Genomic DNA, 27,332 nt, shown 5'->3' with positions numbered 1-27,332 from the left:
TAATTTTGAAAAATATTGTATATAATTACTGTAAAAAGTAGGTATAACCCTCGTGAGTATAAGCGGTAGAAAATGAATGAATGAATTATTATTAAAATTATTAGTTTAAATAATAATAAAAACTCTAGTAGTTCAAATTATTATTTTCAAAGTAATTAAATTCATGTAATAATAAATTAAAAAATTGAAAAATATTATATATAATTACTGTAAAAAAGTAGGTATAACCCTCATAAGTGGTAGAAAATGAATGAATGAATTATTATTCAAATTATTAGTTTAAATAATAATAAAAACTCTAGTAGTTCAAATTATTATTTTCAAAGTAATTAAATTCATGTAATAATAACATTAAAAATTTGACAAATATTATAATTACTGTACAAAGTAGGTATAAGCGGTAGTAAATGAATGGATGAATGCATTATTATTAAAATTATTAGTTTAAATAATAAAAAAACTATAGTAGTTGAAATTATTATTTTCAAAGTAATTAAATTCATGTAATAATGAAATTAAAAATTTGAAAAATATTATATATAATTACTGTAAAAAGTAGGTATAACCCTCGTGAGTATAAGCGGTAGAAACTGAATGAATGAATTATTATTAAATTATTAGTTTAAATAATAAAAAAATAGTAGTTCAAATTATTTTCAGTCATTAAATTCATGTAATAATAACATTAAAAAAATGAAAAATATTATAATTACTGTACAAAGTAGGTATAAGCGGTAGTAAATGAATGAATGAATGCATTATTATTCAAATTATTAGTTTAAATAATAAAAAAACTATAGTAGTTGAAATTATTATTTTCAAAGTAATTAAATTCATGTAATAATGAAATTTAAATTTTGAAAAATATTATATATAATTACTGTAAAAAGTAGGTATAACCCTCATGAGTATAAGCGGTAGAAAATGAATGAATGAATTATTATTCAAATTATTAGTTTAAATAATAATAAAAACTCTAGTAGTTCAAATTATTATTTTCAAAGTAATTCAATTCATGTAATAATAAAATTAAAAAATTGAAAAATATATAATTACTGTAAAAAGTAGGTACAACCCTCGTGAGTATAAGCGGTAGAAAATGAATGAATTTTACATATTCTTTTCATAAAAAATAAGTAGGAAAGACGCCAGAGAAGGAAGTTTTAAACTAATTTTTATTCCATTTTGGCCGACCTATACAGCCGGTCCGGCTCATATTTTGTTGCTTTTGACAAAAATAGGAGAAAAAGAACGCTATTGCTTATTACTCACACACGCAAGTCACTGAACTCCGTAAAAGCTGACACTGACTTAGGAAATCTGGTCCTCAAAAATAACAAAGTGTTTCTTAGCTGTACATTAGCACCAGATCTAACAGTTACTGTGTTGCCCTTGATAAATCTGCGTATGCCGTTTCGATGCGCAAGTGAAGTACCCATTAAAAACACACACATTTTGCACAAGCAGCAGCCTAGTCTTTTTCATTTGCAGGCACACACAACATCAGTTAGGTAGTACACAACAGCTTTCTATATATAGAAACACTGACTTGACTTGACCTTCACCTTCACCTTCAACATCAAGTTTTTACTTGCCAACATGGAGTCAACACAAAAGTGTCACAATGCCTGTGATGCAATGTGCAAATATACTATAAATAGTATATATTCAAATAAAACTCCTTAATATGATATTACACGCATATTTATCGTCGCGTTGACGGTAAAAAAATGACACGCTTTCACTTCAGCCGCTGAGTCACGTTAGCCAAAGCGACAGCAAACGCCTGCACCGCCGAGAACGGATACTGGAAATCCAGGATGTAAGCGTTGCCGTCGATGCGTCCGAATTGCATGACCTAGAAAAAAAAAAAAAAAAAAAAAAAAGCAACAACAATTGAGCAAAATATATATTCCTACAATTGGCAGCATTGTGTTATTCCAAATAAGACTCAATAGCACCACCCTGTGGCAAACTATGTCCATTACTCGAGCTTATAATGCACATTCATGAAATAACTTTTATATAACGAGATTGCCGCATTTAAAGTAGCAGTAGTCAACATCCTTAGCTTATCTATTCGCGACTATAATAGCTACTATTAGCAGCTTTATCTAGCTCTGCGTGCGCTATTAAATGTTGCTACTCTGGTACTGGTGTGAAAGTCATGTTATATCGCATGTTGTTTACAATCAACTCATCAGCGCTAGCATGATTCATTGGTCATGAGATTTGGGTAGTGACCTTTGGTCATGAGATTTGGGTAGTGACCTTTGGTCATGAGATTTGGGTCGTGACCTTTGGTCATGAGATTTGGGTAGTGACCTTTGGTCATGAGATTTGGGTCGTGACCTTTGGTCATGAGATTTGGGTAGTGACCTTTGGTCATGAGATTTGGGTAGTGACCTTTGGTCATGAGATTTGGATCGTGACCTTTGGTCATGAGATTTGGGTAGTGACCTTTGGTCTAGAGATTTGGGTCGTGACCTTTGGTCATGAGATTTGGGTCGTGACCTTTGGTCATGAGATTTGGGTCGTGACCTTTGGTCATGAGATTTGGGTCGTGACCTTTGGTCATGAGATTTGGGTAGTGACCTTTGGTCATGAGATTTGGGTCGTGACCTTTGGTCATGAGATTTGGGTCGTGATCTTTGGTCATGAGATTTGGGTCGTGACCTTTGGTCATGAGATTTGGGTCGTGATCTTTGGTCATGAGATTTGGGTCGTGACCTTTGGTCATGAGATTTGGGTCGTGACCTTTGGTCATGAGATTTGGGTCGTGACCTTTGGTCATGAGATTTGGGTAGTGACCTTTGGTCATGAGATTTGGGTCGTGACCTTTGGTCATGAGATTTGGGTCGTGACCTTTGGTCATGAGATTTGGGTAGTGACCTTTGGTCATGAGATTTTGGTAGTGACCTTTGGTCATGAGATTTTGGTAGTGACCTTTGGTCATGAGATTTTGGTAGTGACCTTTGGTCATGAGATTTGGGTTGTGACCTTTGGTCATGAGATTTGGGTAGTGACCTTTGGTCATGAGATTTGGGTAGTGACCTTTGGTCATGAGATTTGGGTAGTGACCTTTGGTCATGAGATTTGGGTCGTGACCTTTGGTCATGAGATTTGGGTCGTGACCTTTGGTCATGAGATTTGGGTCGTGACCTTTGGTCATGAGATTTGGGTCGTGACCTTTGGTCATGAGATTTGGGTCGTGACCTTTGGTCATGAGATTTGGGTCGTGACCTTTGGTCATGAGATTTGGGTCGTGACCTTTGGTCATGAGATTTGGGTCGTGACCTTTGGTCATGAGATTTGGGTAGTGACCTTTGGTCTAGAGATTTGGGACCTTTGGTCAAGAGATTTGGGTCGTGACCTTTGGTCATGAGATTTGGGTCGTGACCTTTGGTCATGAGATTTGGGTCGTGACCTTTGGTCATGAGATTTGGGTCGTGACCTTTGGTCATGAGATTTGGGTAGTGACCTTTGGTCTAGAGATTTGGGTAGTGACCTTTGGTCTAGAGATTTGGGACCTTTGGTCTAGAGATTTGGGCAGTGACCTTTGGTCATGAGATTTGGGTAGTGACCTTTGGTCATGAGATTTCGGTAGTGACCTTTGGTCTAGACATTTGGGTAGTGACCTTTGGTCATGAGATTTGGGTAGTGACCTTTGGTCATGAGATTTGGGTAGTGACCTTTGGTCATGAGATTTGGGACCTTTGGTCACGAGACATGGGTAGTGACCTTTGGTCACGAGATTTGGGTAGTGACCTTTGGTCATATGATTTCGGTAGTGACCTTTGGTCATATGATTTCGGTAGTGACCTTTGGTCTAGAGATTTGGGACCTTTGGTTATGAGATTTGGGACCTTTGGTCATGAGATTTGGGTTGTGACCTTTGGTCATGAGATTTGGGTAGTGACCTTTGGTCTAAAGATTTGGGACCTTTGGTCATGAGATTTGGGCAGTGACCTTTGGTCTAGAGATTTGGGACCTTTGGTCATGTGATTTGGGTCGTGACTGAACGGACAAGGTACCAGCGGCCTAAATGAGCTGGGCTCTCCCTGAGGGATAAGGTGAGAAGCACTGCCGATCCGGGAGAAACTTGGAGTACAGCTGCTGTTCCTCCGCATTGAGAGGAGCCAGATGACCAGATGATTAGGCATCTTCTCAGGACGCCTCCCGGAGGGGGCATTCAGGGCACATCCAACCAAGGCCTTGGGGAAGACCCAGGACACATTAGAAAGGAATCATCGGATGCTGCCCCCGAGACCCAACCTCAGATAAGCGGAAGATGGATTTTTCAGCAGCTTCTCACCAATTATTGCCAACGTCCAATTAATGGCCCACCCTATTAGTAAATAAAGACCCCTGCTATAATTAGCATAAACGGATACCAGGTCACAATCAAATTACCTGTCGACCATCCAACTCTATCTGGAAATTCTTTGCAGACTCCTGCGTGACGCGTCCTCCAAAGTCCAGCTGGTAGACCTGGGTGGCCTCATTCCACAGCGGCTGCTTGTTGGCCATGACATAGACGAAACCCTGGCTGCCCAAACTGCGGTCCTCGCGCTCATTGGCCTTACGGCACTTGATCTCCTCCAGCTCGCTGGCCAGCCGCAGGCTCCGCTTGTTCTTCCAGCTCTTCTTGCTGCTTTGGTTCTGGTTCATGAGCTCGTCGCCGCTGATGAAGAGCTCCGGCTCGCTCTCCGAGCTGTCCTGGAACTCGTTGGCCGCCCGGCTCATCTTCTTCGTTCTGTTGAGCTGCTCCCTGGGACCCTTTGGCTTCTTCTTCTCTCGGCTGCCCAGCCGTGGGCTGGCGATCAGAGAGTTAAAATCTGAAAGGGTACGACCTTCCTTTCTGGACCTTCCCTCAGAAACCGAGGACATGTTGGCCTCCTCGGCTCGACTGTCGAGTCTTTTACGGCTCTTTTTGTTGAAGCGGTCCGACTCCTGCGGGCTTTCATGTAAGGACGATGGCTCTGGAAAGCTGTTGGCCGACTCCGCTAGATCTTCTGTGGCACATTTAGAGGGGGGTAGCTCCGTGGGGGGCGGCGGGGGTGGCAAAGGGGGCGGAGGAGGTGGTGCGGTCGGAGGTGGCGGCGAGAGAATCGGCTTCTCTAGCACCTGATGAGTTTTGGTTGGGAGAGGAGGTGCGGGTGGGTCTTGCATGGGGGGCGGGCATGGGTACGGGTTCCAAGGGTGCAGGTTGACCGGGTGCAGCTGGAGTCCAGCACAGGAGCTGGCTCCTGGGTACATGGGGGGGAGGGTACAGCACGCCAAGTTAGCCAAACTTGCAGAGTAGCCTGTTGACAAAACCAAATTGGAGTCCGGCTGAGCGAACGGGACGGGGAGAACCACTTCACTCGGGGGGCTTTGTAAGGTCTGGAGCGGGGGTCTGCTGTGGCCCACACCTGGGGGAAAGGGAGAGAGCGATATCTGGTACCCTGATGGGAATGTTAGCGTACTCGTGCTGGGACTGGACGGAGGTTTGGTCGTGAGTACGAAAGGAAGTCGACTCACGTCCAAGTGCTGCGCTTGGCCAATGATGAGAGAGGGCGGTTTATGAGGTCCCGGCGGGGGGGTCAACATGGTTTGTTCTGGAGATAGCCAGAACTCATCTGTAGCCGTGGTGTCCCACTGGTAAGGCGGGGGACGCTTAGCCGTCAAATCAGCGAGCGTCATCTGCCGGACCGATTTGTCGATGTGACAGTGCTGACTTAAAGTCTCGTCCTCGGTGAAGGCGGAGTTAACGTACACCGTTCGATCCCTGCTGCTATCAACAGAACCTAGCAGACTGTAGGACGACTGCGAGGCACTTTTGGCGTGCACGATGATGGTACTGTGATGTGATCCTTTACCGGGCGGGAAGTCCTGCCTCACCACTGTTCCGCCCGCGATGCCGCTACTGGACGTCCCTCCGCCACTCACGCTGACGCTGGTGCTGCTGCTGTTGCTGCTACACTGCGTGCACGTGTACAGCGCCGTGGGCGCCCTCTGCTGGTACGTTACGCCCAACGCACCGTTCATCTTGGCTTTGGTGGGAAGGGTCCGTGAGCTGTCCATCATCGGGGGAACTTTCAGCGTCACGTCCCGACGGTCGCGGCGAAGAGTGGCGTGGATTAGGCTGCTTTCCATTCTCTGTGGAGGAGACAGCGTGGCGGCGACCTGATTGGCCGGCTCCGGATAAGGAGGCGGGTCTCCGCTTGGTATTGAGTACCGAGGGACTGAAAGGCGGCTCAGTGTCGCCGAGCTGTAAGGAAGGTGAATCTTTTTACTCTCAGAAGAGGTGACCTTTAAAGTGGCGGAGCCATGAGCGGCGTAGGCGTTTTGGTTCCGCATGAGGCGCCTTCGAGGGCGGCAGACCTCCTCCACGTTGCCGCTGCTGTCAAAGGTGGTGATCCTTTCATAGCCCAGCGGTGTCGGGTACTGTAGGGTCACAGGCTGAAGCAGAAAGTCGTCTTTCTTCAGACAGGACTCGGGCGCCAAAATACTCGGACTGTCGCAGTTTGTGACGAGCGTTGGAGGAGTCGACTCTGCTGTGGCTGCAGCCGCCGCAGCCGCCGCCGCAGCCGCCGCCACGGCAGCAGACGCCACGGTTCCCGGGTACGGAGGAGGTGGGTTCACCTTCCTCACTTGGATCTCCACAGAGCCATCTCTGGTACTGAAGGAGGGCGGTAATGTCCGGGGCAGGCTTGGCTTCAGCATGTGCCCATGTTCCCGATCCAATCCTGGATCTGCGGTGGGAGGAGGAGGAATCGGCGGGAGGAGGTGGATCTGCTGCAGGGAAATAGTCGGGTAGCCAGACGGGGGCGGCGGCAGCGTCATCTGCATCTTCAGCTGCTGCTGCATCTGCTGGTGCTGCCTCTGCATCTGCTGGTGTTGCTGCTGGATCTGCTGGTGCTGCTGCTGAAGCTGCTGCTGCTGCTGCCTCATCTCCTGGATCTGCTGGCGGATCTGCTGCTGCTGCTGCTGCATCTGCTGCTGCTGCTGCTGCATCTGCTCGTGCTGCAGCTGCATCTGCTGCTGCTGCTGCTGGATTTGCTGCTGCTGCTGGAGCTGGTGGCCCGCCGCCTGCGGTGGATTGTCCTGTATTTGTTGGTGCTGCTGGACTTGGTGCTGCTGCTGATGCGGAGGCTGCTGGTGGTGCAGCTGCTGAAGCTGCGTGTGGTGGTGGTGCATTTTCTGCGGCTGATGCTGGACTTGCAACGGTTGCGACTGCTTGGACGGCGGCTGCCGAGGCGGCTGAGACCGGGGCTGCGGTGGGAGATGGTGAGGTGGAGGCGGCGGGGGCAGCGTACCAGGAAGAAGCGGACCCATGTCCAGCCCGTTGAAGATCACCTGCCCTGGGTTTGTGTATCTGGCTGGAACCGGGTATGGTGCGGGAACCGGATCCTGGCTGTGGTCGGAAACGGGGGCCGCGGCTGCCGCAGCCGCCGCTGCTGCCGCATTGGCCGTCGGGTTGGTGAGGACATCGAGCTGGATGTTCTGATTGGCCAGAAGAGACTGAACCAGCCCGATGCTCTGAGTGGGCGATATAGCCTGAGCCGGGCTGTGGATGGGCGCGATGGGAATGTTGACCGTGCACGGCGGATTGTCTCCTGACACTCCGGAAGAGCCCATCACTTCAGGACAGGACAAGTTTTGTTAGCGCCTGTGCTGAAACTCGTGTGTACTGGTTTTGTACCTGGTAAGTCATCCTCGTCCTCGCTGAACACGTTGGGGTTGAAGACGGGCAGGCTCATGAAGTCATGTGATATCTTGCGGACCTCAGGGAGGTAAATCGTCATCTGCCTCGGTTGCAAATGAAGCAAACTCGTCTTGTAGATGACTGCAACACAAGAACAAGGGTCAACCTTAGGATGCTGACTTGCTGTATGACACGGTTACCTACCTGCACCCAGATTGGCGGGAAGGAACGAGGCAAGTCCGACAATTTTGAACTTTGTCCCCCAGATGTTGGATGTGACCTGTGCGAGGTAGTTGTGCTGCGAAACACAACACATGACTTAAAATAGAACATACTAACTCCTTATTTCTAACTCCTTATTTAGCATGCTAGCCCCTAATCCCCTGAAGTGCCATGGTAGTTTTACAGTGTCCCTACGTCATGACATGTAATATTTACATTGAGACATGAGTAAAATCAGTATTGAAATGTTAACATGCTAATATTTAGCATGCTAGCACCAATCCCCTGAAGTGCCATGGTAGTTTTACAGTGTCCCTACGTCATGACATGTAATATTTACATTGAGACATGAGTAAAATCATTATTGAAATGTTAACATGCTAATATTTAGCATGCTAGCCCCCAATCCCCTGAAGTGCCATGGTAGTTTTACAGTGTCCCTACGTCATGACATGTAATATTTACATTGAGACATGAGTAAAATCATTATTGAAATGTTAACATGCTAATATTTAGCATGCTAGCCCCTAATCCCCAGAAGTGCCATGGTAGTTTTACAGTGTCCCTACGTCATGACATGTAATATTTACATTGAGACATGAGTAAAATTAGTATTGAAATGTTAACATGCTAATATTTAGCATGCTAGCCCCTAATCCTTTGAGGTGCCATGGTAGTTTTACAGTGTCCCTATGTCATGACATGTAATATTTACATTGAGACATGAGTAAAATCATTATTGAAATGTTAACATGCTAATATTTAGCATGCTAGCCCCTAATCCCCTGAAGTGCCATGGTAGTTTTACAGTGTCCCTACGTCATGACATGTAATATTTACATTGAGACATGAGTAAAATCATTATTGAAATGTTAACATGCTAATATTTAGCATGCTAGCTCCTAATCCCATGAAGTGCCATGGTAGTTTTACAGTGTCCCTACGTCATGACATGTAATATTTACATTGAGACATGAGTAAAATTAGTATTGAAATGTTAACATGCTAATATTTAGCATGCTAGCCCCTAATCCCCTGAAGTGCCATGGTAGTTTTACAGTGTCCCTACGTCATGACATGTAATATTTACATTGAGACATGAGTAAAATTAGTATTGAAATGTTAACATGCTAATATTTAGCATGCTAGCTCCTAATCCCATGAAGTGCCATGGTAGTTTTACAGTGTCCCTACGTCATGACATGTAATATTTACATTGAGACATGAGTAAAATTAGTATTGAAATGTTAACATGCTAATATTTAGCATGCTAGCCCCTAATCCCCTGAAGTGCCATGGTAGTTTTACAGTGTCCCTACGTCATGACATGTAATATTTACATTGAGACATGAGTAAAATTAGTATTGAAATGTTAACATGCTAATATTTAGCATGCTAGCCCCTAATTCCCTGAAGTGCCATGGTAGTTTTACAGTGTCCCTACGTCATGACATGTAATATTTACATTGAGACATGAGTAAAATTAGTATTGAAATGTTAACATGCTAATATTTAGCATGCTAGCCCCTAATCCCCTGAAGTGCCATGGTAGTTTTACAGTGTCCCTACGTCATGACATGTAATATTTACATTGAGACATGAGTAAAATTAGTATTGAAATGTTAACATGCTAATATTTAGCATGCTAGCCCCTAATCCCCTGAAGTGCCATGGTAGTTTTACAGTGTCCCTACGTCATGACATGTAATATTTACATTGAGACATGAGTAAAATTAGTATTGAAATGCTAACATGCTAATATTTAGCATGCTAGCCCCTAATCCCCTGGCGAAGTGCAAGACCCACCTCGGTGAGTCCATCCATGGAAAATTCTCGACGAGTCAGGCTCGGGGAACGAACTGGAGGCTTCTTTGTCGGTAGGCGTGGTGACCTTTGGCCCTCCTGGGTAGCGCGTGAAAGTTTCGGAGATTTTCTCGAGTCCAAGTTCATTCTTTGGAGCAAATAATTTGACATTCACTCAATGAACGCTTGCAATGTTGTCATGCATGTTTTGTTTTTTTTGTTTTTTTGTTTAAAGGCCAACCTGTTTCCTCGGGAGAACTTCGGCGACTTTTTTCCAACCCATTCGTCGCTCAGCTCGATGTCGCTGGAGTCGGAGCAGTTGCAGCTGTCGGCGTACGAGATCATCGGGTTCACGCACACCTCCTCTGTGCGGGGGAAGAAAACACACGCGACAACACGGGTGAGCAGGGTGTGGTGAGTTTGAGGACAGCCGACCCACCGGGGACTCCGGCTTCCGTCCCCCATTCCAAAAACATGCTAGGATAAAAATTAGCGACGCCAAATTATCCATAGGTATGAATGTGAGTGTGAATGGTTGTTTGTCTTTATGTGCCCTGTGATTGGCTGGCCACCAGTCCAGGGTGGACCCCGCCTCTCGCCCCAAGACAGCTGGGATAGGCTCCAGCACCCCTGTGAGCCTTGTGAGGATAAGCGGTAGAAAATGAATGAATGAATGAATGAAAAAGTTTATATAATAATTAAAATAATGTGTTTAAATTATTATTAAATAAAAAAAATAATTAAATTAAAAAATAAATAAATAAATTATTATTAAATTAATTATTATTACAATTATTAATTTAAATAATAAAAAACTAAAAATTATTTTCAAAGTAATTAAATTCATGTAATAATAAAATATACATTCATTAATTCATTCATTTTCTACCGCTTTTCCTCACGAGGGTCGCGGGGGGGTGCTGGAGCCTATCCCAGCTGTCTTCGGATGAGAGGCGGAGTCCACCCTGAACTGGTCGCCAATCAGCCAATCACAGGGCACATATGGGCAAACAACCATTCACACTCACATTCATACCTATGGACAATTTGGAGTCGCTAATTAACCTAGCATGTTTTTGGAATGTGGGAGGAAACCGGAGTACCCGGAGAAAACCCACGCATGCACGGGGAGAACATGCAAACTCCACACAGAGATGCCCGAGGGTGGAATTGAACCCTGGTCTCCTAGATGTGAGGTCTTCATTTGAACATGCATCAGATTACAATTGAGTGCATCCCATAATCAGTTCCCAGTTCCACATGTCCAAAAGGAGTAGGAAGAAGCAAAGCTTATTAAATCCTACCCCTCCATCTGGTACTTTTACAATCAGTAACTGTTACATTTGTTCACTTCCTGCTTTCCTAATATAGTTTAATTTTTTTTTTAAGTTTAAATTTTTTTTTAAATTTTATTTTATTTTTGTAACTGTTACATTTGTTCACTTCCTGCATTTTATTTTATTTTATTTTATTTTATCCAATCCTGAGGGTGGAATTGAACCCGGGTCTCCTAGCTGTAAGGTCTGCACGCTAACCACTAGACCGCCGTGCTGTTTTAATTTAATTTAATTTAATTTAATTTAATTTAATTTAATTTAATTTAATTTAATTTAATTTAATTTAATTTAATTTAATTTAATTTAATTTAATTTAATTTAATTTAATTTAATTTAATTTAATTTAATCCAATCCTGAGGGTGGAATTGAACCCGGGTCTCCTAGCTGTGAGGTCTGTGCGCTAACCACTAGACCGCCGTGCTGATTTAATTTAATTTAATTTAATTTAATTTAATTTAATTTAATTTAATTTAATTTAATTTAATTTAATTTAATTTAATTTAATTTAATTTAATTTAATTTAATCTGCCGTTTAATTTAATTTAATTTAATCTAATCCAATCCTGAGGGTGGAATTTAACCCGGGTCTCCTAGCTGTGAGGTCTGCGCGCTAACCACTAGACCGCCGTGCTGTTTAAATTATTATTAAATTAATTATGATTAAAATTATTAATTTAAATCATAAAAAACTCAGTTCAAATTATTATTTTCCAAGTAATTAAATTCATGTAATAATAAAATGTACATTTTGAAAAATATTATACATAATTACTGTAAAAAGTAGGTATAACTTTCTTTTTGCGATGATTATTTAAAAAAAAAATAATTTAATTAAATACAACCAATTTTTTTTTTTTTAAATAAAAGTAAAGAAATGATTTGCATTTAAATTTGAAATTTAAAATTTAAAAGAAAAGTCGTGAAAATGAGGCGTTCACTCGCCTGCTTTGCTGTCAGTTTTCGGGTCCATGATGACAAACTCGGGTCGTAATTTACTGATGCGCCTCCCTTTAAGGATGGGCACCAGTCCTCCCAAGTACTCCAAGTAGAGGGTGTAGCAGGGCCCCCCCGCCTCAGGGCTGTCTTCCGCTCGCTTCATGGTGCAGTGGAGACGCTCGTTACCGGTAGTTGGATAACTGACAAAGTCACGGATGTTGTTGATGTCCGGAATCGGAGGCTAGGACACGAATAGAAAGCGTCTTCCTTTCCGTACGTTGCTTCTTGATTGGAGGTGGACGGTCGCTAACCTTGATGGTGGGGATGAACGCGCTGGTGACGTAAGAGCACAGCAGCGACGGCATGTTCAGCTTGCCCACGTCCTTCTCCTCTCTCAGGGCGCTGGCGATGCCCTGCTGGCATAGCAGCTGCAGGCTGGCCACGCGGTGCTCCACGCGCACCACGTACAGCGCCGGCCCGCACGCCAGGAACAGCCGCGAGTCGCGGTGGCCCCAGCAGATCGTCGTGATGGGCCTCTGAACATAAGCACAACATTTCGTAGCAACGTTCTAATCATGGATGCCGATAGGTCAGTCACTAACAAATCAATGAACTAATATACTGAATGAAAATGAGTGAGCTAATGCATAAGCGAACAAACTAGCTAACACTAAAAAACGCTAAAAACAGTCCTGCATAACAAATCCACAAATTTGCTAACAAACTAACGAACAAATATTAACTAACAAATCAATAAACTAACAAACGGAATGAAAATGAGTCAGCTAATGCATAAGCGAACAAACTAGCTAACACTAAAAAACGCTAAAAACAGTCCTGCATAACAAATCCACAAATTTGCTAACAAACTAACGAACAAATATTAACTAAAAAATCAATAAACTAACAAACTGAATGAAAATGAGCGAGCTAATGCATAAGCGAACAAACTAGCTAACACTAAAAAACGCTAAAAACAGTCCCGCATAACAAATCCACAAATTTGCTAACAAATTAACGAACAAATATTAACAAACAAATCAATGAACTAACAAACTGAATGAAAATGAGTGAGCTAATGCATAAGCGAACAAACTAGCTAACACTAAAAAACGCTAAAAACAGTCCTGCATAACAAATCCACAAATTTGCTAACAAACTAACGAACAAATATTAACTAAAAAATCAATAAACTAACAAACTGAATGAAAATGAGCGAGCTAATGCATAAGCGAACAAACTAGCTAACACTAAAAAACGCTAAAAACAGTCCCGCATAACAAATCCACAAATTTGCTAACAAACTAACGAACAAATATTAACTAACAAATCAATAAACTAACAAACTGAATAAAAATTAGTGAGCTAATGCATAAGCGAACAAACTAGCTAACACTAAAAAATGCTAAAAACAGTCCTGCATAACAAATCCACAAATTTGCTAACAAACTAACTAACAAATATTAACTAACAAATCAATAAACTAACAAACGGAATGAAAATGAGTGAATTAATGCATAAGCGAACAAACTAGCTAACACTAAAAAACGCTAAAAACAGTCCTGCATAACAAATCCACAAATTTGCTAACAAATTAACTAACAAATATTAACTAACAAATCAATAAACTAACAAACGGAATGAAAAAGAGTGAGCTAATGCATAAGCGAACAAACTAGCTAACACTAAAAAACGCTAAAAACAGTCCTGCATAACAAATCCACAAATTTGCTAACAAACTAACGAACAAATATTAACTAACAAATCAATAAACTAACAAACGGAATGAAAATGAGTGAGCTAATGCATAAGCGAACAAACTAGCTAACACTAATAAACGCTAAAAACAGTCCTGCATAACAAATCCACAAATTTGCTAACAAACTAACTAACAAATATTAACTAAAAAATCAATAAACTAACAAACGGAATGAAAATGAGTGAGCTAATGCATAAGCGAACAAACTAGCTAACACTAAAAAACGCTAAAAACAGTCCCGCATAACAAATCCATAAATTTGCTAACAAACTAACTAACAAATATTAACTAAAAAAATCAATGAACTAACAAACGGAATGAAAATGAGTGAGCTAATGCATAAGCGAACAAACTAGCTAACACTAAATAACGCTAAAAACAGTCCTGCATAACAAATCCACAAATTTGCTAACAAACTAACGAACAAATATTAACTAACAAATCAATAAACTAACAAACGGAATGAAAATGAGTGAGCTAATGCATAAGCGAACAAACTAGCTAACACTAAATAACGCTAAAAACAGTCCCGCATAACAAATCCACAAATTTACTAACAAATATTAACTAACAAATCAATGAACTAAAAAAAACGGAATGAAAATGAGTGAGCTAATGCATAAGCGAACAAACTAGCTAACACTAAAAAACGCTAAAAACAGTCCTGCATAACAAATCCACAAATTTGCTAACAAATTAACGAACAAATATTAACTAACAAATCAATAAACTAACAAACTGAATGAAAATGAGTGAGCTAATGCATAAGCGAACAAACTAGCTAACACTAAAAAACGCTAAAAACAGTCCTGCATAACAAATCCACAAATTTGCTAACAAATTAACGAACAAATATTAACTAACAAATCAATAAACTAACAAACGGAATGAAAATGAGTGAGCTAATGCATAAGCGAACAAACTAGCTAACACTAAAAAACGCTAAAAACAGTCCTGCATAACAAATCCGCAAATTTGCTAACAAACTAACTAGCAAATATTAACTAACAAATCAATAAACTAACAAACGGAATGAAAATGAGTGAGCTAATGCATAATCGAACAAACTAGCTAACACTAAAAAACGCTAAAAACAGTCCTGCGTAACAAATCCACAAATTTGCTAACAAACTAACTAACAAATATTAACTAACAAATCAATAAACTAACAAACGGAATGAAAATGAGTGAATTAATGCATAAGCGAACAAACTAGCTAACACTAAAAAACGCTAAAAACAGTCCTGCATAACAAATCCACAAATTTACTAACAAATATTAACTAACAAATCAATGAACTAAAAAAAACGGAATGAAAATGAGTGAGCTAATGCATAAGCAAACAAACTAGCTAACACTAAAAAACGCTAAAAACAGTCCTGCATAACAAATCCACAAATTTGCTAACAAACTAACGAACAAATATTAACTAACAAATCAATAAACTAACAAACGGAATGAAAATGAGTGAGCTAATGCATAAGCGAACAAACTAGCTAACACTAAAAAACGCTAAAAACAGTCCCGCATAACAAATCCACAAATTTGCTAACAAACTAACTAACAAATATTAACTAAAAAATCAATTAACTAACAAACTGAATAAAAATTAGTGAGCTAATGCATAAGCGAACAAACTAGCTAACACTAAAAAACGCTAAAAACAGTCCTGCATAACAAATCCACAAATTTGCTAACAAATTAACGAACAAATATTAACTAACAAATCAATAAACTAACAAACGGAATGAAAAAGAGTGAGCTAATGCATAAGCGAACAAACTAGCTAACACTAAAAAACGCTAAAAACAGTCCTGCATAACAAATCCACAAATTTGCTAACAAACTAACGAACAAATATTAACTAACAAATCAATAAACTAACAAACGGAATGAAAATGAGTGAGCTAATGCATAAGCGAACAAACTAGCTAACACTAAATAACGCTAAAAACAGTCCTGCATAACAAATCCACAAATTTGCTAACAAACTAACGAACAAATATTAACTAACAAATCAATAAACTAACAAACGGAATGAAAATGAGTGAGCTAATGCATAAGCGAACAAACTAGCTAACACTAATAAACGCTAAAAACAGTCCTGCATAACAAATCCACAAATTTGCTAACAAACTAACTAACAAATATTAACTAAAAAATCAATAAACTAACAAACGGAATGAAAATGAGTGAGCTAATGCATAAGCGAACAAACTAGCTAACATTAAATAACGCTAAAAACAGTCCTGCATAACAAATCCACAAATTTGCTAACAAACTAACGAACGAATATTAACTAACAAATCAATAAACTAACAAACGGAATGAAAATGAGTGAGCTAATGCATAAGCGAACAAACTAGCTAACACTAAAAAACGCTAAAAACAGTCCCGCATAACAAATCCACAAATTTGCTAACAAACTAACGAACGAATATTAACTAACAAATCAATAAACTAACAAACGGAATGAAAATGAGTGAGCTAATGCATAAGCGAACAAACTAGCTAACACTAAAAAACGCTAAAAACAGTCCCGCATAACAAATCCACAAATTTGCTAACAAACTAACTAACAAATATTAACTAAAAAATCAATTAACTAACAAACTGAATAAAAATTAGTGAGCTAATGCATAAGCGAACAAACTAGCTAACACTAAAAAACGCTAAAAACAGTCCCGCATAACAAATCCGCAAATTTGCTAACAAACTAACGAACGAATATTAACTAACAAATCAATGAACTAACAAACGGAATGAAAAAGAGTGAGCTAATGCATAAGCGAACAAACTAGCTAATACTAAATAAGGCTAAAAACAGTCCTGCATAACAAATCCACAAATTTGCTAACAAATTAACGAACAAATATTAACTAACAAATCAATAAACTAACAAACGGAATGAAAAAGAGTGAGCTAATGCATAAGCGAATAAACTAGCTAACACTAAAAAACGCTAAAAACAGTCCTGCGTAACAAATCCACAAATTTGCTAACAAACTAACTAACAAATATTAACTAACAAATCAATAAACTAACAAACGGAATGAAAATGAGTGAGCTAATGCATAAGCGAACAAACTAGCTAACACTAAAAAACGCTAAAAACAGTCCTGCATAACAAATCCACAAATTTGCTAACAAACTAACTAACAAATATTAACTAAAAAATCAATAAACTAACAAACGGAATGAAAATGAGTGAGCTAATGCATAAGCGAACAAACTAGCTAACACTAAAAAACGCTAAAAACAGTCCCGCATAACAAATCCACAAATTTGCTAACAAACTAACTAACAAATATTAACTAAAAAATCAATTAACTAACAAACTGAATAAAAATTAGTGAGCTAATGCATAAGCGAACAAACTAGCTAACACTAAATAACGCTAAAAACAGTCCCGCATAACAAATCCACAAATTTGCTAACAAATTAACGAACAAATATTAACTAACAAACTGAATGAAAATGAGTGAGCTAATGCATAAGCGAACAAACTAGCTAACACTAAAAAACGCTAAAAACAGTCCTGCATAACAAATCCACAAATTTGCTAACAAACTAACGAACGAATATTAACTAACAAATCAAGGAACTAACAAACTGAATGAAAATGAGTGAGCTGATGCATAAGCGAACAAACTAGCTAACACTAAAAAACGCTAAAAACAGTCCTGCATAACAAATCCGCAAATTTGCTAACAAACTAACTAACAAATATTAACTAACAAATCAATAAACTAACAAACGGAATGAAAATGAGTGAGCTAATGCATAAGCGAACAAACTAGCTAACACTAAAAAACGCTAAAAACAGTCCTGCGTAACAAATCCACAAATTTGCTAACAAACTAACTAACAAATATTAACTAACAAATCAATAAACTAACAAACGGAATGAAAATGAGTGAATTAATGCATAAGCGAACAAACTAGCTAACACTAAAAAACGCTAAAAACAGTCCTGCATAACAAATCCACAAATTTACTAACAAATATTAACTAACAAATCAATGAACTAAAAAAAACGGAATGAAAATGAGTGAGCTAATGCATAAGCGAACAAACTAGCTAACACTAAAAAACGCTAAAAACAGTCCTGCATAACAAATCCACAAATTTGCTAACAAATTAACTAACAAATATTAACTAAAAAATCAATAAACTAACAAACTGAATGAAAATGAGTGAGCTAATGCATAAGCGAACAAACTAGCTAACACTAAATAACGCTAAAAACTATCCTGCATAACAAATCCACAAATTTGCTAACAAATGAACTAACAAATATTAACTAACAAATCAATGAACTAAAAAAAACGGAATGAAAATGAGTGAGCTAATGCATAAGCGAACAAACTAGCTAACACTAAAAAACGCTAAAAACAGTCCCGCATAACAAATCCACAAATTTGCTAACAAATTAACGAACAAATATTAACTAACAAATCAATTAACTAACAAACGGAATGAAAATGAGTGAGCTAATGCATAAGCAAACAAACTAGCTAACACTAAAAAACGCTAAAAACAGTCCCGCATAACAAATCCACAAATTTGCTAACAAACTAACTAACAAATATTAACTAACAAATCAATAAACTAACAAACGGAATGAAAATGAGTGAATTAATGCATAAGCGAACAAACTAGCTAACACTAAAAAACGCTAAAAACAGTCCTGCATAACAAATCCACAAATTTGCTAACAAACTAACGAACAAATATTAACTAAAAAATCAATAAACTAACAAACTGAATGAAAATGAGCGAGCTAATGCAGAAGCGAACAAACTAGCTAACATTAAAAAACGCTAAAAACAGTCCTGCATAACAAATCCACAAATTTGCTAACAAATTAACGAACAAATATTAACTAACAAACTGAATGAAAATGAGTGAGCTAATGCATAAGCGAACAAACTAGCTAACACTAAATAACGCTAAAAACAGTCCTGCATAACAAATCCACAAATTTGCTAACAAACTAACGAACAAATATTAACTAAAAAATCAATTAACTAACAAACTGAATAAAAATGAGTGAGCTAATGCATAAGCGAACAAACTAGCTAACAGCGATGAATAAATAATACAAATCAATGAATGAACCAAAAAACTGAAAACGTACGTTCCGGGCGACGCAGTTCCGATCCAATCCTACGTAAGAATCAATAAAGGAACAAACTAGCTAACAATAACACAAAAACACTAAAACAGTCCACAAATAAACATGCTAACAACGACAACACGGTGACTAGCTAACCTTCTAAGTTATATTATTCTAATCCAGTTTTGCGTAATGAATATAATACACGTAATCAATGAACGAACGACTTACAAAATCAACGATCCGACACACAAACTAAAAAATCCGAACTACAATAACTAGCCTTCCGGGCGATACAGTCGGACTTAACAACAAGCTAGCTAGCTAACAGTATGACAACAACACAATATCCTTCAATCAATCAATTCACCAACAAACACACTTATAAATGCTAATGTTAGCTAACGAATCAGCATCAACGAGTCACAAAACTGACCATAAATGTGCAGATATAACATCGTCCTGTAGGGGGCGATGATGAACAAAGTAACTAATACCAATAGTTAAGCATTGATTGTGGACCTAGCCTTGGAAAGTAACGCGCACTACTAATCATGAGCCAGCAGAGGGTGCTGCTGCTTCAGGTAATTAGTATCTGGAGTATGTGGAGCACATGTGGGTACCTGCGCTGGTGTCTCCAAAGTGTAGATATGTTCTCCTTGGACGTTGTAGAACTTAACCAGGGCGTTCCTGGCCGAGTCGGAGGCCAGAATGTGTCTCTCCATGCCGGCCACGGCCAAGAGGTCGCCCTGGGAGCACCACTGGGCCTCCACGTCTGCGTAGAAGAACACGGTTGATTGACGTCCTTTGAGATTGCGTAGCACCTCGTTTTTTTTTACGTACCTTTCAACCCTGAGCGAATGACGGCCGGAGACAGGTCGTCGTAGTTGCTCATGAGGCTGATTTCTCCCGATATGAAGGTGACCGTCAGCAACGGTTTAACTCGCCGCACTGTCATTTATTCATTGATTATTTCGATGTTCCGATGTCCACGTGACGACGGAAGTTGGTACCTAAAGGCAGGAAGTTGTCGTCGGAGTCGGTGTCGCTCTCCGTGCTGTCCTCCACGAGGAAATCGGGGCAGTTCCACGACATCCCCACGATGCCGTCCGACTCGTGCAGCAGCACGTGTGCCAGCATGCGTCCGTGACAGTCCATCACGATCACCTGACCGTCTGCGGTCCCGAACAGCACCTGCGGGCGTAGGCCAGCGTGAGCCAGAGTCGCCCCAGCGAGTCGCCCCAGCGAGTCGCCCCAGCGAGTCGCCCCAGCCCGAAGCAAGCGAGCACCTGCTGGTCGTCAGGCGTCCAGATGCCGCAGGTGATCTGACTCTCCAGGTTGATCTCGGAGGACCAGTGGCGCTGACCGCTGACCGAGCCCACCAGCACGAAGCCGTCCCTGTAGGCGATGAGCGCCTGAGTGCCGTCGTGGGACCACGTGAAGTCGCTCACCTGCGGTAGGTGCCGCCATGATCATCATACAGTACATATACTATATACAGTACATACTGTACATATACTGTATACACCATACACCATCAACAACATTATTATTATTTTTGTAGTTGCACACGGAAGAGATTTCCCCTACTTATTATCGATGAAAACGTATTACTATCTGTGATTAAATGTGATTAATTCTTAGGCAACTATGGACAAACTGTGATTAATCGCAATCACATATTTTAATCAATTAACAGCTTTAATAATAATACAATGAAATCAATATCAAATGAAGTAGTATATCAAATTATAGTATATGTAAAATTAGATGTAAAATAAAATATTAATTAATGAATATTTATAATAATATACATATATATTATATCATATTTAAAATATATATTCTAAATATATATATTTTAATTATATATAATACTTTAAACATTATATAATATTTAAAATATTAAAATACTATATATTAAATATTATACATATTATATATAATATTTTAATAAATGTTGAAATAAATATTATTAAATATTTTAAATATATATACTATTTTTGTATTTGAAACAAAATATTTTATTGAAAATATTAAAATATATATAAACAATTATAAATATACATAATATTTTTATATACAGTACTTTAAATATTATAATATTTAAATATTATATAATATTGAAGATATTAAGATATTATGTATTAAATATTGTAAATATGATATACAATATCTTAAATATATAATTTAAAAGTAAATTATTTCTGTTAAACAATAAGCTAGCTAGTAATAATATTTTAATATATTTATATATAATACTTTAAATATTATATAATATTGAAAATATTAAAATATTATATATTAAATATTATAAATATTATATATAATATGTTAAATATAAATATTAAAATAAATATTACATATTTCAAATATTATATATAATATTTCAGTATTTGAAACAATATTTTATTGAAAATATTAAAATATATATAAAAAATTATAAATATACATAATATTTTAATATTTTTATATATAGTACTTTAAATATTATAATATTTAAATATTATGTAATATTGAAGATATTAAGATATTATATATTAAATATTGTAAATATGATATACAATATTTTAAATATATAATTTAAAAATAAATTATTTATGTTAAACAATAAGCTTGCTAGTAATATTTTAATATATTTATATATAATACTTTAAATATTATATAATATTAAAAATATTAAAATATTATATATTAAATATTATAAATATTATATATAATATGTTAAATATAAATATTAAAATAAATATTACATATTTCAAATATTATATATAATATTTCAGTATTTGAAACAATATTTTATTGAAAATATTAAAATATATATAAAAAATTATAAATATACATAATATTTTAATATTTTTATATATAGTACTTTAAATATTATAATATTTAAATATTATGTAATATTGAAGATATTAAGATATTATATATTAAATATTGTAAATATGATATACAATATTTTACATATATAATTTAAAAATAAATTATTTATGTTAAACAATAAGCTAGCTAGTAATAATATTTTAATATATTTATATATAAGACTTTAAATATTATATAACATTGAAAATATTAAAATATTATATTATATATAATATGTTAAATATAAATATTAAAATAAATATTACATATTTCAAATATTATATATAATATTTTAGTATTTGAAACAAAATATTTTATTGAAAATATTAAAATATATATAAAAATTATAAATATACATAATATTTTAATATTTTCATATATAGTACTTTAAATATTATAATATTTAAATATTATATAATATTGAAGATATTAAGATATTACATATTAAATATTGTAAATATGATATACAATATTGAAATATTATATATTAAATATAAATATTATATATAACATGTTAATAAATATTAAAATAAATATTACATATTTTGAATATTATATATAATATTTTAGTATTTGAAACTAAATATTTTATTGAAAATATTAAAATATTATATATTAAATGTTATAAATGTGATATACAATATTTTAAATATATTTAAAATTAATTATTTCTATGTTAAATAATAGTAATATAATGAAAATATAAAAGTAAAAGTAAAAAAAACACTTATATCTAAATATCACCAAATATCTATTTTTATTCCATAATGTAATAATAAAGTATAATGATGATAATTATCATACTATTGCATGATAATTAGCGGGGTGCCGATATGCCGCATTGTGACAACCGATACCCGATCATTTAAAAAAAAACGTGGTGCTCGCCGTACCAAATTAATATGCAAATGATTCTGTCAAATCTGGACGTCATTTGCATATTTCACAGACGGGGGGGGGGATGTTTGGAAACGTTACTTGAGCTCCTCTGTCGTTGACCAACTCCACGGACCACCTTCCTTCGTACTGGATCCACACGAAGATTCCTCCTTCCATGTCGCACGTGGCCAGTTTCTGGAAGGGTTCGTTCCAGCGGACCAACACCACCTGAAAGGAAGCATCACCGTTCAAGAGGAACCTTCTTGTGTCCGCCACGCCGGCGTCCCACCTCGCTGTTGTGCCCTCGCAGGTTAAAGTTGATCCTCTGCGGCGTGCTCCTGTCCCTCCTGCAGTGGCTGGACGTGAAGGTCACGCCCACCACGCCCCTCCCGTTGCCCGTGGCCAGCCAGCCCTCCTCGTAGTAGCGGCGGCGACACACCGGCTTGTCCTTCTCGCTCTTGGGCACGCGGCCCTTCCACGACAGGCACAGGATGTTGGAGTCGCTGCACAGGATGGGACCATGTTCCACGGCGGCCAACATCCCTACTGAGTGACCAGGATGCTGCTGCTGGACCACACAGAAAGGCCAGTTCCTTCACATTGCACATTCACGGAATCAAACCCGGGTCTTCCTGATCTGTTGTTGGTGTGTGTGTTGCACAGCTCTTTTACGTGCTTGGCCTTTGTTGGTAGTGTGTGTGTACCCGTTATCAGTGTGTGTACTTGTGTGATTACCCTAAATGGCCTCCCATGGTCTCCCATGGTCTCCCATGGTCTCCCATGGCCTCCCATGGTCTCCCATAGTCTCCCATGGTCTCCCATGGTCTCCCATGGTCTCCCATGGTCTCCCATGGTCTCCCATGGTCTCCCATGGTCTCCCATGGTCTCCCATGGTCTCCCATGGTCTCCCATGGTCTCCCATGGTCTCCCATGGTCTCCCATGGTCTCCCATGGTCTCCCATGGTCTCCCATGGTCTCCCATGGCCTCCCATGGTCTCCCATGGTCTCCCATGGCCTCCCATGGTCTCTCATGGCCTCCCATGGCCTCCCATGGTCTCTCATAGCCTCCCATAGCCTCCCATAGCCTCCCATGGTCTCCCATATCCTACCATGGTCTCCCATGGCCTCCCATAGCCTACCATAGCCTACCATATCCTCCCATGGCCTACCATGGTCTCCCATATCCTCCCATGGCCTACCATGGTCTCCCATGGTAGGCCATGGGAGACCATGGTCTCCCATAGTCTTCCATAGTCTCCCATAGCCTCCCATGGCCTACCATGATCTCCCATGGTCTCCCATAGCCTCCCATGGTCTCCCACCATGGTCTCCCATGGTCTCCCATAGTCTCCCATGGTCTCCCACCATGGTCTCCCATGGTCTCCCATAGTCTCCCATAGTCTCCCATGGTCTCCCACCATGGTCTCCCACCATGGTCTCCCACCATGGTCTCCCACCATGGTCTCCCACCATGGTCTCCCACCATGGTCTCCCACCATGGTCTCCCACCATGGTCTCCCATGGTCTCCCATGGTCTCCCATGGTCTCCCACCATGGTCTCCCACCATGGTCTCCCATAGCCTCCCACCATGGTCTCCCACCATGGTCTCCCATAGCCTCCCACCATGGTCTCCCATGGTCTCCCATGGTCTCCCATGGTCTCCCATGGTCTCCCATGGTCTCCCATGGTCTCCCATGGTCTCCCATGGTCTCCCATGGTCTCCCATGGTCTCCCATATCCATGAATGAGAAATATTTCCCCACACTAACAAATAATTTTGGTATTTGTTTTCTTGAACATATCTATATCTATATATATATATATCTATATATATATATATATATATATATATATATATATATATATATATATATATATGTATTATATTCATATATGATATATTCATATATAATCCACTATGAGGACGTCTGCTGTCCAAAGTGAGGATGTTTGTGTGAGGCTGCGTGGGAATCATGACTGCAGTCAATGTGCCGTCACAGCATCAGCGGTTGCCGTGGCGACGCTGATGAAGTCATACAGCAAATGTTCTCTCTGGGAAAAAAAAAACATCTTCTCATCTTTGTGCTGGTTGTCGGCATCGAGCACGCGTCTGCGTCTGTGTGCTAACAAGGCACTGCAAGATGCTTTTACACTTGTGCACAACACAGTGCTCCTGTCGTATAGAAGATCTTTGACAAGCATTCATTCTCGTTGCAAACATGGCTTGTCTGTTATATAGAGGATCTTTGACTAGTGGCATCTAGGCTTCTGTTGTGATTTGGGAGTATTTATATCTATGTTGCTGTAAAAAAAATTTTATTGGACATTTTAGTGAATTAATTTTAACATTTTCAGGTAATTTAATTTTTGTTTAATTTTAACAAATTATATTTTTACATTAAATAATTAATTGTATTAAAAATAATGTACATTTAGTGTAGCTAATCTTTTTTATTTTCATGTAAGACATTTACTTTATTTTTTTATTGGACATTTTAGTGAATTAATTTTAACATTTTCAGGTAATTTAATTTTTGCGTAATTTTTAAAAAATAATATTTTTACATTAAATAATTAATTGTATTAAAAATAATGTACATTTAGTGTAGCTAATCTTTTTTATTTTCATGTAAGACATTTACTTTATTTGTTTATTGGACATTTTAGTGAATTAATTTTAACATTTTCAGGTAATTAATTTTTGTGTAATTTTAACAAAATAATATTTTTACATTAAATAATTAATTGTATTAAAAATAATGTACATTTAGTGTAGCTAATCTTTTTTATTTTCATGTAAGACATTTACTTTATTTGTTTATTGGACATTTTAGTGAATTAATTTTAACATTTTCAGGTAATTAATTTTTGTGTAATTTTAACAAAATAATATTTTTACATTAAATAATTAATTGTATTAAAAATAATGTACATTTAGTGTAGCTAATCTTTTTTATTTTCATGTCAGACATTTACTTTATTTGTTTATTGGACATTTTAGTGAATTAATTAACATTTTCAGATAATTATTTTTTGTTTAATTTTAATAAAATTATATTTTTACATTAAATAATTAATTGTATTAAAAATAATGTACATTTAGTGTGGATAATCTCTTTTTTTATTTTCATGTAAGACATTTACTTCATTTGTTTATTGGACATTTTAGTGAATTAATTTTAACATTTTCAGGTAATTAATTTTAGTTGCATTAAAAAAAATTACATTAAATAATTAATTGTATTAAAATAATGTACATTTAGTGTAGCAATTTTTTTTGTAGTAGTATTTTTCAAAGTAGTATTGTACTTGCAGAGCATTCCTGTCATAAAAAGGATCTTTGGCAAGCATTATTTACACTAATAAACTACAGAGCACTCCTGTCATATAGAGGATCTTTGACTAGTGGCATCTAGACTTCTGTTATGATTTGGGAGTATTTATATGTACGTTGCTGTAAAAAAAAATTTATTGGACATTTTAATGAATTAATTTTAACATTTTCAGGTAAATTAATTTTTGTGTAATTTTAACAAAATAATATTTTTACATTAAATAATTAATTGTATTAAAAATAATGTACATTTAGTGTAGCTAATCTTTTTTTATTTTCATGTAAGACATTTACTTTATTTGTTTTATTGGACATTTTAGTGAATTAATTCAATTTAATTTTCAGGTAAAGTACACTGCATACTGGATGTAGTATTTTTCAAAGTAGTGTCGCAAGGCCCGTACCTCATAGTTCCTGGACATGATGAGTCAAAGTCCCTCCGTTGAAGGTGTCCATGTTTCCATTCAGATGATGTCCTTGGAGGTCATGCAGCAGCTCCACTTGCACTTAGAATAATAATAATAATAATATGACTAATAATAATAATAATAATCCAGATCATAAACTATACTCGGAGGAGTGTCCTGCCGTGCCGCATCCCATGATGCCCGTCTGTCCCTGTTTGCGTGGACATGGGAGTAGTTAGCATCCACCTTGAGATGCATGCATGCATGGCTGCATCTGCATGCAACAGCGGCGCTCGAACACGCCCACTGCATATCGAATCAGGAATAAGCATGCAGCATAGATACAGTAGATATGTGCGGCATCATCATCATCATCATCATCATCATCATCATCGGGGAAACGTCCCCGTTCCTCGTGCACGAACGTGACACGTGACGGTCTGCGCGTCGCATGACATCAAACACGGGGCATTTTCGCATGCAGCCCACGCCAAAAACAGCTCCAATCGCAACGTTTCCCGTCTAAAAGGGGTATCAAAATGACAACCGCAGCACCTACCCGGTCCAGGCGACGCGTTTGGCGCAGATGCAGGCGGCGCTGGGCGCTGCAGCGGCGTGTTGCCAGGCGCCTCCCCTCGTTTGCGCAACTCCGTGGGCAGCGGCTTCGATCACAGGCGGCGGCTTGCCAGCAGGCAGTTTCGCGCCACACATGCGCGCCGAATGGGAACTCGCGCTCCGGGGGAACGCCCACTGCCGCCAAAATAGCCGCGCGGTACCTGACGCAGCTATTTGCGGAAGGTTTCTGCACATTTAGTCGCATTTTGAAGGGAGTCTGGTTGACAGGCTGATGCATGCAATATTGGGGCAACTTTTATTAATAATAAGATGTAATTTTTTACAATGTGCTTCTAAATATGAGACCGGGACAGGAGGACACCTTAAGTATTTCAGATCATTAAAAAAATGTAAATAAATATGAAAA

The 27,332-nt window shown here is 38.2% G+C and overlaps 1 protein-coding gene across 1 annotated transcript; it reads right to left on the bottom strand.

Moving 5' to 3' along the window:
* Positions 1 to 1,184: 1,184 nt before the first annotated feature.
* Positions 1,185 to 26,926, bottom strand: tulp4b (TUB like protein 4b). The gene is made up of 15 exons (XM_058057409.2): positions 26,348 to 26,926; positions 22,898 to 23,176; positions 22,708 to 22,836; positions 20,157 to 20,318; positions 19,881 to 20,061; positions 19,711 to 19,818; positions 19,491 to 19,642; positions 12,301 to 12,525; positions 11,996 to 12,230; positions 9,957 to 10,080; positions 9,719 to 9,863; positions 7,895 to 7,988; positions 7,688 to 7,831; positions 4,414 to 7,625; positions 1,185 to 1,858 (listed from the first exon to the last, which is right to left on the bottom strand). The coding sequence occupies exons 1-15, from the start codon at positions 26,363 to 26,365 to the stop codon at positions 1,742 to 1,744; spliced, it is 5,325 nt and encodes a 1,774-aa protein (XP_057913392.2). The 5' UTR covers positions 26,366 to 26,926; the 3' UTR covers positions 1,185 to 1,741.
* Between the last annotated feature and the right edge of the window lie 406 nt (positions 26,927 to 27,332).

Source organism: Doryrhamphus excisus, linkage group LG19 (genome assembly GCF_037039965.1).
Source record: "Doryrhamphus excisus strain RoL-2023G ecotype Guam linkage group LG19, RoL_Dexc_Guam_v1.1, whole genome shotgun sequence".
Lineage (NCBI taxonomy): Eukaryota > Metazoa > Chordata > Actinopteri > Syngnathiformes > Syngnathidae > Doryrhamphus > Doryrhamphus excisus.
The sequence above is the reverse complement of the archived record's forward strand: the minus strand, read 5'-3'. Positions and strand labels throughout refer to the sequence as shown.

What these genes read in the sequence shown, in the direction of transcription:
- tulp4b (XM_058057409.2), bottom strand. An exon ending in CGACAACTTCCTGCCTTTAG is followed by an intron (nt 19,819 to 19,880) that starts GTACCAACTTCC and finishes AATAAATGACAG; the next exon opens with TGCGGCGAGTTAAACCGTTG. An exon ending in CGTTCATCCCCACCATCAAG is followed by an intron (nt 12,231 to 12,300) that starts GTTAGCGACCGT and finishes TTCGTGTCCTAG; the next exon opens with CCTCCGATTCCGGACATCAA.